The 16,869-nt window shown below is 44.4% G+C and overlaps 1 protein-coding gene across 1 annotated transcript in view; it reads left to right on the forward strand.

The window, feature by feature from the left end:
• LOC141041343 (uncharacterized) overlaps positions 1-14,485 on the forward strand; it is a 30,987-nt gene extending 16,502 nt beyond the window's left edge. The window contains exons 3-12 of the mRNA XM_073507482.1: positions 10,360-10,588; positions 10,692-10,817; positions 10,944-11,157; positions 11,571-11,849; positions 11,993-12,260; positions 12,553-12,790; positions 12,974-13,121; positions 13,258-13,456; positions 13,499-13,564; positions 14,202-14,485. Of these exons, the coding sequence (XP_073363583.1) occupies positions 10,360-10,588; positions 10,692-10,817; positions 10,944-11,157; positions 11,571-11,849; positions 11,993-12,260; positions 12,553-12,790; positions 12,974-13,121; positions 13,258-13,456; positions 13,499-13,564; positions 14,202-14,251 (1,817 nt within the window). The 3' untranslated portion in view covers positions 14,252-14,485. The remainder of the gene's footprint in view (positions 1-10,359; positions 10,589-10,691; positions 10,818-10,943; positions 11,158-11,570; positions 11,850-11,992; positions 12,261-12,552; positions 12,791-12,973; positions 13,122-13,257; positions 13,457-13,498; positions 13,565-14,201) is intronic.
• Positions 14,486-16,869: the final 2,384 nt, after the last annotated feature.

A 16,869-nucleotide genomic window follows, 5' to 3' on the forward strand; every position in this document is an offset into this window, starting at 1 on the left:
AAACAAAATAAATAAAGCAAAAAATAAAACAAAAAACAGGCAAAAAATAAAAGTTATGCCACCTACTGGGCCACCACGGCCTGAATACGACTAGAAACCCATCCATGGGCCAGGATTCAGGCCCGCAGAAGGCCCAGTAGGCCCACATGCATGTAGAGAGAGGTTAGGCTCGTAAGCCTGCTTTAGAGAGGAGCTCGACAGCTCAGGCGCACCGCACCTTATAAACAGGTGCGGCTCTCTCTCAGCTAGCGAGGTGGGACTAAACTCCCACCACCATGCCGCTGTGCAAGGCCATTGGTCCCGGTTGGTGGCACGAACCGGGACCAATGCCACCCTTTGGTCCCGGTTCGTGGCACCAACCGGGACCAATTCCCCCCTTTAGTCCCGGTTGGTGCCACCAACCGGGACCAAAGGCCATGTCCTGCCCCGCGTCAAAAGTTTAGTCCCACCTCGCTAGTTGAGAGAGCTCGAGAGTGGTTGAAAAGAGGCCTTTGGGCTGCTGAAAAGAGGCCTTTGGTCTCGGTTGGTGGCACCAACCGGGACTAAAGGCTGCATTAGTCCCGGTTGGTGGCACCAACTGAGACTAATGCTTGGACTATATAACAAACACTTGTGAAAATTTTCAGTTTTCATCGCCAGTTGCCTCCCCCCCCCCCCCGCCGTCAGGCTGCTCCACCTCGCCGTCTACGCCGCCGCCAACGCCGTCGCCTCCCCGAGCCCGCGCCGTCCTCGTCGCCGGCATCCCTAAGCCCGCCGTCCTCGTCGTCCCCGTCGCTGCGTGCCTCCCCGAGCCCACCCCTCCACCTCCCTGTCGCCGCCTGCCGTCCAGAGACCGCCGTCCCGTCACCGCCTGCCGTCCCGAGACCGCCGTCCCCGTCACCGCGTGCCGCCCCGAGCCCGCCGTCCTCGTCGCCGGACTCCTGCCATCGCCGCCCCCTCGAAGTGAGCCCCCCCTTTCTCATGGTCCCGATCGAGCGCCGCTCTTGCGCCCGAGTGCCCCTTGCTCTCTGCCCCTGCTCCATGGTCGCCGCCGGCCCCGACGCATTGAAGAGCAGAAGGAGAGGAGAAGGAGAGGAGAGGAGAAGGAGTGGAGCAGCAGCAAGACGCCGTCCAATTTTCTGAAATTTCTGAATTTTTTTACAGATATGAACAGTGCATATAGAGGGTGTTTGATCAAATGCTAGATGGCTTTGGGCATTTTTAGAATTTATGATATTTTTGTGGTGAGGTACTGATGCAAGACAAAGGTGATGGCAAAATTTCAGAATTTTTGGATTGGTTTAGAATAGGTTTTCAGCAAGGAATTTGAATCTGGTTCAAATTTCATTTGGATGAAATTTGAAAATTTTGAACTATGGATCAGAAGGTTTTTGGTGAAATGGAGTGTGGGTACTGTCATGAAGTTGGAGTAATTTTTGTGGTTGTAAAAGAGTTAGGAAAATTTAGAATGTGCTAAATATGTCAAAAAATGTTTTTTTGTTCATATATAGAAAGTTTTTATATATGACTATGGATATATGAGCAATGATGATCCATGGATGTATGCATTGATATATATGAGAAACGATGTTCATAGAATATTTACCAAGTATATATTTATTTTTGTTCATAGCATTTTTTCCATTTATATATGTATGTGGCTATAGATGGATACATATGAGAAATGATGATCCATGGAAAAGTTTTATATATGTAAAAGTTACATTTTTAGAAAAGTTTTATATATCTAGCTAGGAAAGGAAGAAGAAGAAAAAGAAGGAGAGGAAAAACGAAAATAAGAAGAGGAAGAAAGGAGAAGAAGAGGAGAGGAAGAAGAGGAGAAATAAAAAAGAAGAGGAAAAAAGAAGAAAAAGAAGAGGAGAAGAAGAAAGGAATAGAGGAGAAGAAGAAAAAATAGTATTTTTTCTTCTTCTCCTCTATTCCTTTCTTCTTCTCCTCTTCTTTTTCTTCTTTTTTTCTTGGATCTTCTCCTCTATTCCTTTCTTCTTCTCCTCTTTTTATTTCTTCTTTTTTTCTTCAATCTTCTCCTCTATTAATATCTTCTTCTCCTCTTTTTATTTCTTCTTCGTCTTCTTATTTTTTTATCGGATATGTCGTTGTCGATATACCCCGTGTCCCGATAACTTCAACACGAGGGGGGGGGGGGGTTCGACCTACCCCCTCTCCGATAACATTATTTTCCCATGTATGTATGTCGTCGTTGTCGATATAACCCCCTCCCGGATAACTTCGACCGTGATAACTTATACCACGGGAGCACCCCCCCGGCCCTCTCGCTCGACCAAAACTCTCGAGGACACCCAAACCCTAGAAAAAAAGATGTCGGTCTCCTGCCCCCTCCCGCCGCGCCCCTACCCTTGAAGCGTTGCCGAGGCCACCCCAAACCCGGAATAAGCTAGGTCTACGTTTGCACTAATATATCCACCTGCTGTCATGTTTGTGTAATAATTGCCATGTTGTAATATTTGCAGAAACAATGGAGCACGGACGAGACGAGGAAGCAGAAGAGGTGTTGGGGGACATAATCTTAGCCGGAGGTGATATCTTGTCGTATATTAATGACAATGATGGTCTGGAAGAACAGGGTGAAGAAGCAGGCTACGGTGATCGAAGAGTGGAGGAGGAAAGACATGATTATGATGGCTCCGGTGACCCAATGCTGGTGCAAGAAGGAACCCGTGGTGACGGTTCCGGTGACCGAACAGAGTCCGGCCAGGTAAATATATTAGTTAAGCCTGTGCTGACTAGCTAATTGATGCATTCATTGTTTTGGTATGTACACATATTAATTAACTCTCGTCTTTCTTTTTTTTTTTCTAGCCCTCCGGATCGAGCACAACTTCGGTAAAGAGACGAGGCCCGAAGAGAAAGTTGCGCTCGGATGAAAGGTTTGAGATCACAGCAATCGCGCGCGACGGCCAACCGATTGAACCCATCCGGACAAAGGATGCATTTGCTGCTCAGTGCGCCGTTCTAGTTAGGGACAAGATCCCGATCAGCATCCACCAATGGTATAAGCCTAAGAAGGAAGACCCTGAGGTGTCTTATGTCAATGATATGCAGAAAGATGATCTTTGGACTGAGCTGAAGGCAAATTTCACCCTACCGCCAGAGGAGGACCCGGAGAAGCCAGTTAAAGAGCAATTAATCAAGTCTCATGCTCTTAAGAAGATGGCAGACCTATTCAGGAGGTGGAAGAATGAGCTGAAAACGTTTGTCGACAAAGAAGAGACACCACAATTCATCGGCCGGTATGAGAAGATCAGAGATCACTGGCCCGCATTTGTGGCCCACAAGACATCGGAAAAGAGTAAGAAGATGTCAGCGACAAACAAGAAGAATGCTGCGAAGAAGAAGCTTCACCATCGCACGGGGTCAGGTGGCTACCTCAAAGCCCGGCCTAAGTGGGCCAAGGCTGAGAATGATCTGCTTGAAAAAAGGATCGAACCACAGACAATGAACTGGACAGACCGTTGCCGGACTTGGTTCTTCGGGGCTGGTGGAAAATTGGACCCTGTATCAGGGAGGTGCGTTTGGACGAACGAGCTTTTGAGAATACCAGTCAAGAAGATTCAGTAATATATCGATGCAACGCAGGAAGGGACGTTCGTTCCAGACAGAGAGAACGACGAGCTCACAATGGCCCTCGGGAATCCTGAGCACCCTGGACAGACACGAGGCACACCAGGCTCCGTTCCGTGGAAGGCTGGTTTTCCGGACGCAGGCGGTTACAAAAGCCAGGAGAGGAGGAAAAAATGGAGCAGACCCAAATTCAGAAGCTGCACGAAAGGGTTCAAGCGCTAGAGGAACGAGACGGCAATCGACATGCCGAAACTACCCCCGAAGCTACCCTGCCATCTCAGCGGAGAAGCAGCGTGGCTTCCACTGAGCTGCTTCAGCCGGAGCATGTCTTGACGGCTCCTGCTAGCTACCCCGTGGATGCTATCACGGAGTCTCAACATTGCCACCTTATGGCGCAATGGCAGAACTTCAAAGTCAAGGCGGCTGTTGGCTCTGTTTTACCTCCTGAACCCGGCGCAACCTACCACTGCCGGCCGATTCCAGAAGGATATGCTAGGGTGATGGTGGATGAAATAACGGAGGGATTTGAGGACCTCCAGCTTGACCACCCTACCGGTGAAGGGGAGACTCGGCTGGGTTTACCTCTGAAGACTCTGTGCCTATGGCGGAAGGAGCTCATTAACCTTCCGAACTGGACGCCTCCGAAGAGTAAGGGCACTCCGCCGCCTCCTCCTCCGGCGAGTGATCAGGGCACTCAGCCTCCTTCTCCGGCGCGTGGCGGCACTCCGCCTCCTCCTCCGCCTCCTCCTCCGGCGAGTGATCAGGGCACTCAGCCTCCTTCTCCGGCGCGTGGCGGCACTCCGCCTCCTTCTCCGCCTGCGCCGGCGTGCCAGAGCAGCCAGCCTCCTCCTTCTCCACCTCGTCAGCAAGGGCGGAAGAGACCCGCCGCCGCTCCGGCTGCTCCGGCGCGTCGTAGTCCTTCTCCTCCACCTCGTAAGCAAGGAAAGAAGACAGCCACAGCCGCTCCGTCTGCTCTGCCGGCGTCTAGCAGTACAGCTGCCAGAGGCGGGAGGCAATACAGATTCGGTTCTTCTCTGAAGACTCCAGAGAAGTTACCATACGAGAGGACCGAGGAGGAGAACGCGAAGATCGTGCGAGCCGAAGTGAAGAACTTCTTTGAAGGGGTGAAAGCAAAGAAACATCCACCTCCGGAGGAGAAGGTAGATCCGGTGAAAGCGAAGCGCACTCTGGCTGCCCTGACAAAACCACCAAAGTCTCCGCCGAAAGGCAACTATGAGCGCATTATTGCAAAGACATTTGTCGAAGCGGAGCGGTCGGGAAGTACTATCAGTGATCAAAGGTTAAAAGAACGACGAGCTGGGAAAAAAGTTGCCCAGCTCGGCGAACAAGCGAACCAATCGTGCCCCCCGCTCAAGGTGTCTAAAGACATCGTCGCTAATGATCCGAGGATGGTGGCCGGTTATAGCAATCTTGGAGATTACCTGCCCGACGATGTACATTATGAAATCATGGAGGTGGACGAACACAAATACCATTACGGGAAGCCTCTCGTCAAAGATGAAAGATCTCTAACAACGATGATGCGAAGATTACATGATTGGTACATGAAAACCTGCAGAGAGTCTGATGGGATGAATACTTTGACGCTGAGAGTTAAACCGGAGCATGACCTCGTTGGAATTGAACTGCTGAATGTTCCATTTGAGGAGTTCTTCCAGTTTTTCAATCAAAAGGCCCTCGATAAATCAACGATCACTTGCTACTGTATGTAAGTAGTACTACTTCTGTCATTAAGTCTCTCTATATAGGTCAGCTCTTTCATTGCATGTATTTATAATTATCCTCACTATATTATGCAGATTGAAGATCGCCGAATTGAAGAAAAGACAAATCGGTGATATTGGGTTCATTGACACAAATCTCATAGATGCATATACGGTTGAAAAACATGCCAAAGAAGCCGAGGCCAACTTGCTACGATCGTTGGTATTAAATCAAAACAAAGATATAATACTCTTTCCTTACAACTTCAAGTGAGTGTTACTGTCTTGTGCATATTCGGTTTCCCTTATTAGTCCAGGTTATGGTAATGTAATTGATGACTTATGCATGCATGCGCAGCTTCCAGTATATTCTCCTAGAGATTAAGCTTGAGCAGGGAGTAGTAACCATCTTAGACTCGAGACGAAAAGATCCCCAGGACTATGCGGACATGACTCAAATGCTCGAGAAGTAAGTTAAATCGATCATTATCCACCATATCAGCAACTTTGTTCATTTCCTGATATCAAGTAATTGTTTTCTTTGTCTGGCAGGGTTTGGAGAAAATTCACCACAAAAGCTCCGGGACTGCCGAAGAAGCTGCAATTTAGACACCCGAAAGTAAGTACTATAGTAGCATGTTCCGCACATCTCCTAGTGATTCAAGCGCTAGTTTCATCAATACCATTTAGCATGCTTGCTTATCAGTTAGATTGACCTCTATTTCTTGTAAAGTGGTTGTGGCAGGAACAAGGGAATGATTTCTGTGGATACTACATTTGCGAGTCTATCCGCCACACGACCTGTGAGTGGGGCTACTCTGACGAACAATATGAAGTGCATAAGCAATAATATTCACAATTTTATTTTATTACCATCATTTGTGTCGAGTTTCATTTATTCATATATATATGTATTGACCCCCTTCTTCAAATTAGATGTTTCGGATGCGGGATGAACTCCTAGCAGAAGATCGTATACGAGTAATTCAAGAGGAATTGGCGGCATTCTTCCTTGACCACGTGATCGCTGAAAACGGAGAATACTATGTGGACCCTGTGTTCTTACAATTTAATTAGGAGATTATATTGTAAGAGATAATTATTGTATATATGTAGCCGGTAGTGTCAGATAGATATACGAGAACTTGTTGTTCGACCAATCTCTCGGAGAAGGAGAGGTGGTTGATATCACTTCTCTCTGTATGCATATGTTCATGACGATCTTCTGTTTCCTTCATTTGCTTACTAGCTAGCGTGTCTAGTCCTCTCCATACGTATATAGTACGTAGCGTCGACCAAGCACGGAGATAAGAGAGGACACTTCTCTCTATTAATTAGCTAGCTAACACAATATATGAAACACCTAAATTAACCCCCCAAAACCCCCAACCCCCCCCCTTTCAAAAAAAAACAAAAACCCCAGCCCCTGAAATGCTGATGCGTGGATGCCTATTGGTCCCGGTTGGTGACACCAACCAGGACAAAAGGCCCTGCCTGGGCTGGCAGCAGCGGCCACGTGGAGGACCTTCTGTCCCGGTTCGTGTAAGAACCAGGACTAAAGGGTTAGGGCTTTAGTAACGACCCTTTAGTCCCGGTTCGATAATCGGGACAAAAGGCCCTTACCAACCGGGGTAAAAGCCCCTTTTTCTACTAGTGTAATCTTGTCATGTGCAAGAAGCCAATCTGAGTTTGGTAAGTTGTGTTAGGATAATCCTTGTGTCCTGTAGTAGTCGCCCTTCTAGGATAGTAGTTAAGCAAGATGAGATAAGGTGGGTTGTAACAGCTAGTTGTGGTTTCCAGGGGCACATCTATGCTGTGTAGGGTGGTTACTGTAGCACCACCCCTAAAGCCTATATACCAAGATGCACCCATATGTACAATGTAAGTTTTGCTATTAAGATTAGCATAGAGAGATTTTCATAGTAGTTTCTTGTGTGCATGTGTGTTGTGGCGGAGACAGGGGGCAGCAGTGGCCTTGCCCCCCTCCCCCTCTAATATCATTAATTTAAGCCTATTTTTCATATGAACAGTGTAGACTTTACTTTTTTTACTCTAGCCCCCCCTCGCCAACATTCAGATTTTGAAAATCCTGCCTCCGCCACGCGTGTGAGAAAACAGTGACTGAATCTTGGTTTGAGAACCTAGTAGTTCTAACAATTGACATCAGAGCCATGTGTAATTAGATTGAGTGAAATATGAAGAAAGGAGGAGAGATTGTTTCCCTTAGACATCCTATGCTCACAAAGGGCAACTGCTCGACATGGCCCATCAAGATGAATGTGTCCATACTAGCCCAGGGTTGGGATGCTGCTAAGCCAAAAGATCAGGAGGTGCCCACGGAGGAGAAGAAGGATCAAATGGCGTTGGCTGCCATTTATCAAGGGATACTAGAGGACATGCCCTTCCCGGTGTCCGAAAAGGAGACATGCAAGGCGACTTGGGAGACCCTAAAGATCATGCAAATGGGTGGTGAGCGCGTGAAGGACGCCAAGGTACAAACTCTCAACATGAAATTTGAGGGGTTGCACATGAAGGAGTCTGAATCGGTTGATTATTTCGCTGCGCGGTTGATGACCATCCTCAACAAGGTTAGGGTACTTGGCGAGAAGTTTGAGGAGACTTGCGCTATGAAGAAGTTCCTTCATGCCATCCCCAACATGTCTCTCCAAATTGCTTCGACCATTGAACAATTTGGTGACCTCAAAACCATGACGGTGGAAGAGGTTATTAGACGGTTGAAGGCATATGATGAGCGTATAGGAGGAATTGGTGATGCTGGCCAGGAGCACTTGGTGCTGACCTGCACTGAGTGGGAGTCCAGGTTCAAGAGGAATGGGGGCAGCAATGGCTCCAGCAAGAAAAGGCGCAAGTTCGGTAAGGCATATGTTCGTTGATATAATGTAATGACTATGGGCATTTCTCTAGGGAATGTCTCAAGACAAAGAAATAAGGCAATGCAGACGCACATTTTGCTCAAGCATGTGTAGAAGTTGAACCAACCTTGTTCTATTGAGCAAGGAAATGTTGTTTGGTAAGTTGCGCCGCCGGCAATGAGGAGGTAGTGCTCCCGGTAAGTTGTGTCACTGGTGGCACAGGTTTGTGTTGCCATGTAAGTTGCGTCCACAAGACACTGTGTGTGTGGTCACTTGAGTTTTTGTGCTAGATATGTCCACGAAATCGCGTATGTGATCAAAATCTTGTGTCAGTTGTGTCCACAAGATACTTCTTGTGTTAGTTGGGTCCATAAAAAGATGAATTCTTGTGTCAGCTGCATCCACCGAGATAATTCTAGGTCTAGCTCTAATTAGATCAACTCTAAATTAAACTAGAACTACAGAGCTAGAGGAGGCTCCCAAAACTATATATAGGTTGGGGAGAGGGGAGGGGTGCCACAAGGGGAGGAGGACCCGTCCCCTTGCTTTCCTCCTCCCCTTCCAAATTCGGCCTCCCCTAGGCATTCGAAAAGGCTAAGGGGGCACCACTTATGTTATTGGGCCCTAGGGCTCAATAACTCTCCACCACTAGGCCTTTTAGTGTTTTCTTTTAGCCCGCTGATATTTAATATTCTAAAAGCCTCCTAATCAATATTAGAATCTTTTATCATTTATTTAACATCTCCAAAAACATTTACCACCTATATATCAATTCCCGATATTACCCGGTCATATGAACTCAAGTACTTATTGCCAGAGCCTAATAACGGACCCGAAGAAATGTAGCCCCCAAACCCAAGGGGGAGAGGTTGGGAGAAGTTAATCATCGGCTGCTCCCGATCAGTACACAATGTGAGTGCCACTTTAAGATGCCCTTAGACTGAGACCTCGCTGCTAATACCAGCGGCTTCCACTTTTATGTAATTAATGAGTGTTTGGCCCCATGAACTTTAACACCGATATTCCATACTAAACGTTGGCCATTTACTCAAATAATAATCTATCACTACCTCAACTTCGCAAAGCTATTGCAAAGAATTAAGCTTATCAAATTCAATGATCTATGCATACCTATCATTTTTAGAACCAACATATAATTCATGGAAATGACCAATTGCTATTCAACTTTGCTCTAACATATACTAGATCATTGATGGCGCGTGATGTTGCGCCCTTCTATTTGGAATTATCTTAAATATAGAAAGACATGATCATGAACGTTAGTTACATCTGCATATATTGACCCATATATTTGTGAGCAACATAAGGGAGGTTAATATTAATTGGTTTGCAAGAAGTAGTGTGGCAGTATGGTGGGATATAGTCTTATCTTTGGTCTAATGGGATTTAGTCAGCGCAAGTACAGTCAACATGTGATGGGGTAGACAATTATAAATTAACAAAAGGAAAGTACGATTCATAGTTGGGATTGTAAATTAGTACATGATGGTTCAATTGGAAGGTACAAAAATGGAACAGTTACTTGAGGCGCAGTTCCGAGCAGTAGCGGATAGCATGGAAAATAAATGGAGGGCAAGCAGATGCAATAGAATACCTAGCGAAGCATGGAGAAGCACAAGAGTGAGAAGTAAAAACAAGCCGACACATCGAAGCTTAGACAAACAACACAAGTAATTTAGTATAACACATTAGCATGACATTGTATAACACAACAACATGTGAAGGGCTTGCCAAAATGAAGTCACACTCAACAAGTGGTTTACAACATTTACATAAAGTCTATTCTAAGCTTAAGAAATAACATAACAGGAAGCTGCCCAAAAGCAGTAGGAATGGAATTACAATTTTCTGATCCAAAAGAATCAAAAAGAAAGACCTTCCTGTCAAAATGATGCATAGAAAGCTTCACAAGAACATGAGTTGCAACAGTGGACCATGGAGGTTGATGGCATCTGCTATAGTGAATCTATGCTATAATACCCGTAGAAAAAACTATTGATTGTTGAGTAAAATGGTTCATGTCATGCTATAATACCCTTAAAAACTATTTAATCTATGCTATAATTCCATCTATTTCATTCTATATATGAAAGCCTTTCGGGATTACAATATCAACTTCATGTCATGTTTTGACCAATTCATTATCAATACTTTTGCAGATGAGTTTCATGGAGGACTTGACTGGAACCAGCGTTACCAAATTCTAAAAGGAATTTGTCAGGGTATGCGTCACCTCCATGATGAAGCACATGTTCTTCACGGAGATCTCAAACCAGACAATATATTGCTGGGGGCTAATCTCGTGCCAAAAATACACGACTTTGGTTTGTCCAGGCTCTTAGATAAAGGAGAAACTTCAGGTTATACCAAAAACGTCTACGGGACTCGGTAAGCTGTAAACCGATCCTCTTGGTAAATTTTTTTTTTCCGGTGTCACTTGGTACTTCGGTAATCATAATGCATTAGACTTTGTATATACACACATATGCAGAGGATATATACCACCGGAGATGCTTCAAGGTCATTGGTCAACTAAGTCTGACATATACAGCTTAGGCGTTATAATCATGGAATTGTTGACTGGGAATAGATGGTTGGAGCCAAGTGTATTACAAGTGAGCAGAACTTTTCAAACTATATCTGGATCGAAGTGCTGCCATAATTTTATTTGGACTTTAGTGGGTGCTAATTCCCCAAAACAGAGAATGTCGCTGAGCCATTTCTGACCCATGTATTGGTGTAAATTTGTACAGGTATTGAAACAGTTGAGGAAAAAGTTGGTAAAAGAAGGAGCGTTTTCATCATGGGAAAACAAATACCGTCAAGTTAGAACATGTCTGGAGATTGGGTATACCTGCATGGAAATCGACTCAGATAAAAGGCCTACTGCATTGCAAATTATCCAGCTGCTTGATGAAACCGAAAGCACGAACTACTCTGCGGCATCACTTTGGCAGGTATGGCAAATCGAAAGCACAAGGACTGTTCTTTATCCATCTTTTTAACGTACTGATTGATAAAAAATTCAGTTTTAGCCAGACTTAAATCCTCACAAGCACAGTACAGTAGTACATTTCTTTTGTTCGGCCATTAGGCTAAACATATAGCAGTTCGCAGAGCCATCTCTAACGAAAGATATGTGCTAATTAAACTAAATAAGGAAAGAAAATACATGACAAAGGGAAGACACAGTGTAAAATAGAGAAACACCAAACTCTTGCATGAAGTAATGGTCTCTTCAGCGAGGGAAGGCACCTTTCAAATTAGCAGAAATCCTACGATTTTACTCCTACATGCATGATACATCTAAGAGAATACTGATGTCACCCATTGCATACATGCTTACATGTTGATTTATATATAAGTGCAGTCAGGAGATGAGGAATCCGATTCATCGGACACAGAAGCTTTGGAGATAGAGACAACAACCGAGTTTTTTCCCAGTGACGAGGAACCCGCTTCTGCAGACACAACTGGAGAGACGAGCACACAGGAGCCTGATAAACCAGACCTAGTAAGTAAGTTGCCTGCGTTGGTGGATCTGTCTGACCTAAAAGTCCTGGAGAAAATCACAGATAATTTTTCACACAAACGAATAGTTGGGAAGGACGGTACGTTCAAGGGTTCACATAAGGCTTTTGTTTATAAGGTAGGCATGGTTGTATGTTACGATGTGGTGCTTTGCTTTGCTGCTGTCCTTTGAGTTCAACATCTTCATTGATCTTGATTACACACACACACACACACACACACACACACACACATATACTAAATGTATATATATTTGAACAGGGCGACATTCCATGTCAAGAAATGATAGCTGTGAAGAGGTTAATTGGAGTGGAGATTCCAGTTGAAAAGTTTAAGAGGGAAGCAGAACAGTTCATTAGTCTAGATCACAAGAATATAGTAAAGGTCGCCAGCTACTGCCACGATCAATCTAGAGGACATAGACTGGTACAGTTCAAAGGAGAACCACTACCACATCTGTTTAATGGTGCCGAACAACTGCTCTGCTATGAATATATGCACAACGGAAGTCTTCGCGACTATCTTGTTGGTATGATACCGGTCACTAACAATTACGTTATCTTTAACATCTGCAATCAATTACTGTTTTCTTTAACATCCGTAAACAATTTCTGTTTTCTTTAACATCTGTAATCAACTACTGGACAATTGCTTTCAATGGAGGAGGGCTGCAACGTCCAGTACAAATCATATATGGATGGATCGATATAATTTAGGAACTGCTTGCAGAAATAGAAGGAAAACCAATCCATTTATAGTTTACTTCACTAAGCTAGGTCTTCGTTCATTGATCCCTCCCTCTCTACTTGTTGTTTTATTAGGTCAAGAATCTCGTGAAATTGATTGGGAGATGCACTACAAATTGATCAAAGGGACTTGCGCAGGCTTACATTACCTCCACAAGGGCCGTGCGGATTGTCCAATTGTTCATCTGAATTTAAGCCCGTCAAATGTATTGCTTGACAAGAACTACGTACCATGCATCACAGGGTTCGATTTTTCGAAGCTCATTGGGGAAAAGAACACCAAATCCCTGGTACTTAAGCTTAATGGGCCCATGTATGTATGCTCTCAGTGCTACTGGTTTGAAAATTAGCTCTCGAATTTGCTCATGATACGTACGTGTCTATGTTATGTTCATTTCGAAGAAATTAAATGTCTATATTTTGTGGCCTATCGGTTTAGCTAGTCGATTGACTGTAATATGTTTTAATTAAACTGATATGTTCATATATTATGCAGTGCTTACCTGCCACCAGATTTCTTCCACTCCAAGGGTACTGACCTCAAATATCTAGCTATGGTGGATATATACAGCTTGGGTCTTATGATTCTAGAGATAGCAACACAACAAGAGATCAAAGGCAACCACGGAGTGCTTATTAAGAGTGTAAGACGATTTGTTTTAACACTTTGATCATGCGATAGCTTTTATTGCTTGACAGAAAATAACAATAAATTTCAACCTTACCTAAAAATAATTATTATTTGCCCTTAGATATTTGATGATCTAATATACTCTACAGATAGAGGAAAACTGGAGGGAAGAGTCACAAATAAGATGGTTGTATACCTCACTAGAAGCTGACGAACTGCAGCAAGTAAAAATGTGCATTGATATTGGCCTACACTGCGTCCAGTCAAAGCCTGAAAAGAGACCTACCGCTAGGGACATCATGCTCTGGCTTGATAAAGGGGTCAATCCAGTCCCAGCCCCAAGAGCAGGTGGAGGAGTGTCAAGACCTACAGTCTCAGTTCCAAGTGCAGGTCCAGGAGGAGTGCCAAGACCTCCTGTCCCAACTAATATCACCCATGCAGATGACCGCATCCAAGGTTTTCCCATTCCGGAGCCCTCTAGTGTTAATGAATATTTGTTGATGAAAACTGCATTTGTGAAAACAATTAAAATACAAAATCTTCATCTTTTGTCAAAAACAAATTCGATAAAGATCTTTTTTCAATGAAGGGCATACTTTATTGACCCAAAATGTAGCATCAAGAGGATTCAAACAATCCAAATGTCTTCATCTACTTCTGTTCATCCAAATCGACCAGTAAAGCATTTCACACAAAGTTATAAGACCAAGGGCTTCCTCCTTTTCAAATAAAACACTCATCTATCCGGCAGAAAAAAAAACACTCATCTTCGTCCATGGATACTCGTGTTGAAGACTCCCTACGATCTTGTTTCTTTTTTTGGGGAAAAGGAGGATAACCCCCGGCCTTTGCATCAGAACGATGCATGCGGTCTTGTTTCTGTGTCTTTTTTCAAGTGTGCATCTACTGTTGTGACTAAATATATGCCTTTGACTCACTGGTCAATCAAAGGTCAGCAAGGCTACCGATGTTTACACAATCTTAAGTATTTACATGAAATTGATTACAGTTTTAATCCAGCGAAGCAAATATATATTCCCAGCTGGATCAAACTTGTCTAATGCTTTTGTACATTTATTATATGTTATACCAGGAAACGAGAAGCCGGCGGGATTCATAAAACGAATCTTCGGAAGAAAGTAGCCACCTGAGGGAGGAGGAGAATTCTTTGAAGTGGACAGGATTTAAGAAACGATTCATTCCCGGCGGTGAAAATTATATGATGGTTCAACAAAGCTCGTGGTTGGTACTGTTGGAACGTGGCATCTGCAGCTGCCTGACTGAGTTGATCATGAGGAGGGGGAGCGCTCACTGCATGGACTGGGATCATGTTCTGTCAGCCAACGCGAGTCACACAGTGACACAAGTAGCATTTAGTGTGTAACCTGACCCCATGAGTGGGAAAGTTACACAAATCTTCTGGTACCGCAAGCGATGCGCCACATCTGTGGAAGGGGCCGGAGGTAGTTTTACTGCATATTGGATCCTTTCTGTATTCTTATCTTTCTATGTTTCGCATTCATGTGATCTATACGAAGCAAAGTGTGTGGCTTGCATCATTTAGACAGTCCAAGTACTGTAGTCAGTTGCAGAGAGTTCGGTCCATTTCTGAACTTGGGTCGGAGCTATGCTGTCATGAAAATGTGAGATGATTTTCAGGACGCACCCGAGCCATCATTTATTAAAACAAACTAAAACGATATGATGTAACTGATGCAAGTTGTACTGAACCAATGGTGCTTGCAATATTCAGAAGTTTGATGACTAATCAGCAAGTTAAGCATGCAAGCACATTGATGAGGAGCGAACCTCAAGACGAGGGTCGATCCGTTGTTGGCCCGATCTTTCACGGCACAAATCTTTATCGCAGCAAGAACAAGTCGCGGGTTTATGAAGATGTTCGCAAATCCCACGGAAACAACACGCCAACCCCTCAATCCGAAGGAATAACGTGGACGAACTGTATAGGCTCAGCTTGTAATCCCCTACGCGCCGCGTCGCATGAACTCACACGCCAGTAGAGATTTTGATAAGAATTCTCTAAACTCGATAATGGCCAGTGGCCTAAACACACGTGGTGTCTAATTCCATCACAAAATAACCTACCCTTTCATGACACATTGACTTGGCCTTATATTGTGGCCGTACACCCTAGTCTACCTTGGAAAACAAGCAACGTATTGTGGCTAGCTAGATGGGGAAAAAAACTAATCTGAACTCTATCTAATAAATATTGCCTTTTACATCTCGGCGAACTTCTAATTCCATAATTAACAAACTAACAAAACCTTGTCTCCAGATGATTTTGTACGCATATATTGCCGGTGGCCCCCATCCAATCTCCTGCAAAGTCACGAAATCCCAACTTTCCGAAGTACACCGAATGTATATTTCCTTGTCATCCGGTGGTCTCGTACGTGCAAAGTAGTAGCCGGATAGGCGCCCTGCTATAGCCTGAGAATTAAACATCTTGCCTTTTTTAAACGAAGAAAACGACCAGATTAGCACGTGGATTCTCCCAGGGTATATACTTCGCATGTGTCTCCCCTGTGCATGCCCATCAGGTTCACTAAAAACAAAGTCTTGCATATCATGCATGAAGGGCTGGATGCACATGCATGCAAGTACACAAGCATGCATGTTAGTAATTTCCAACGATGCTCGTGGTTTCTTCTCGTAATTCTCATGTGATGAACCATCCACAAAACCAGCATGCATGTACGTTATAGCAACTAATGCTTCAACTTCCTCTTCATGCTTCTGATTAAAAACTATATAATTTGGCACATGGTCACCTTCAACTTTCAACCTTGATGTACCTAATAAATCAATACAAACAGTATCCGTGCTAGTGGTAGCCATGGCCATATCACACATTGAACATTCACCCAAAACAGAGTTGTGATCACAACACGGCGGTTACAACTTCACACAGGCTGATTACAAGTTTACGACTCAATGCAGAGAATTCTACTCATCACTTCTTAAGACGCAAACGATGTGCTTCTGCTGCGTGTTTTTTCCTGTTTCCAGCGTGGCTTATCCCAAGCCAGCGTTACAGATTACATGGACGCTGCCTGTATTGCCAGTGGCACCGGCAGATAGGAGCAGATGTTCACAAAGTCACACACACACACACACACACACACACACACACACACACACACGCACGCACGCACACACACACACAATTGAAGGACACATTCAAGTATTAGATTATTTTTCTGTGGGATCCAATATCGGAAATTTTGATCGGCATAATGCAGAGAAATTGTTGGCCAATCGTTATCACCGGTACTACTACAATGACATCATGACGCACGCAGAACCCGACGGACAACTGCTTCCCTTAATCGAGAGTGGGACACTTGCAAACTCGCAACTTTACCCCTAGACCCACCAAATTACGACGCTTACAAACACAGGGGATTCAGAAACTTTTACTGAAGCAAAATGCTCTGATTTTGCATATTTTGAAGCGGATGCACATTTACCGTCCTAGCAATCCCATGCTCAGATTGCGTATACTGAAGCAAACAAGCTGTCGGGTGAGGAGGCAGCGAGAAGCTCCATAAAACACAAAAATAGAATCGCCCAAACGAGCAGAACACGCTGCTGGCAACAGTTTGGTTGGATAATGGTGAGGTGATCGGCAGCAGGAACTTGCAGTGGCCATGGAAAAAACTAAGTAAGAGAGAAAAAGAAGAAGAAAAGTCAGTTAGTTCATACGGTGTTACAGCCTGGTAAGGATAAGGTCAGCA

This window comes from Aegilops tauschii, chromosome 1, assembly GCF_002575655.3.
Source record: "Aegilops tauschii subsp. strangulata cultivar AL8/78 chromosome 1, Aet v6.0, whole genome shotgun sequence".
Classification (NCBI taxonomy): Eukaryota; Viridiplantae; Streptophyta; class Magnoliopsida; order Poales; family Poaceae; genus Aegilops; species Aegilops tauschii.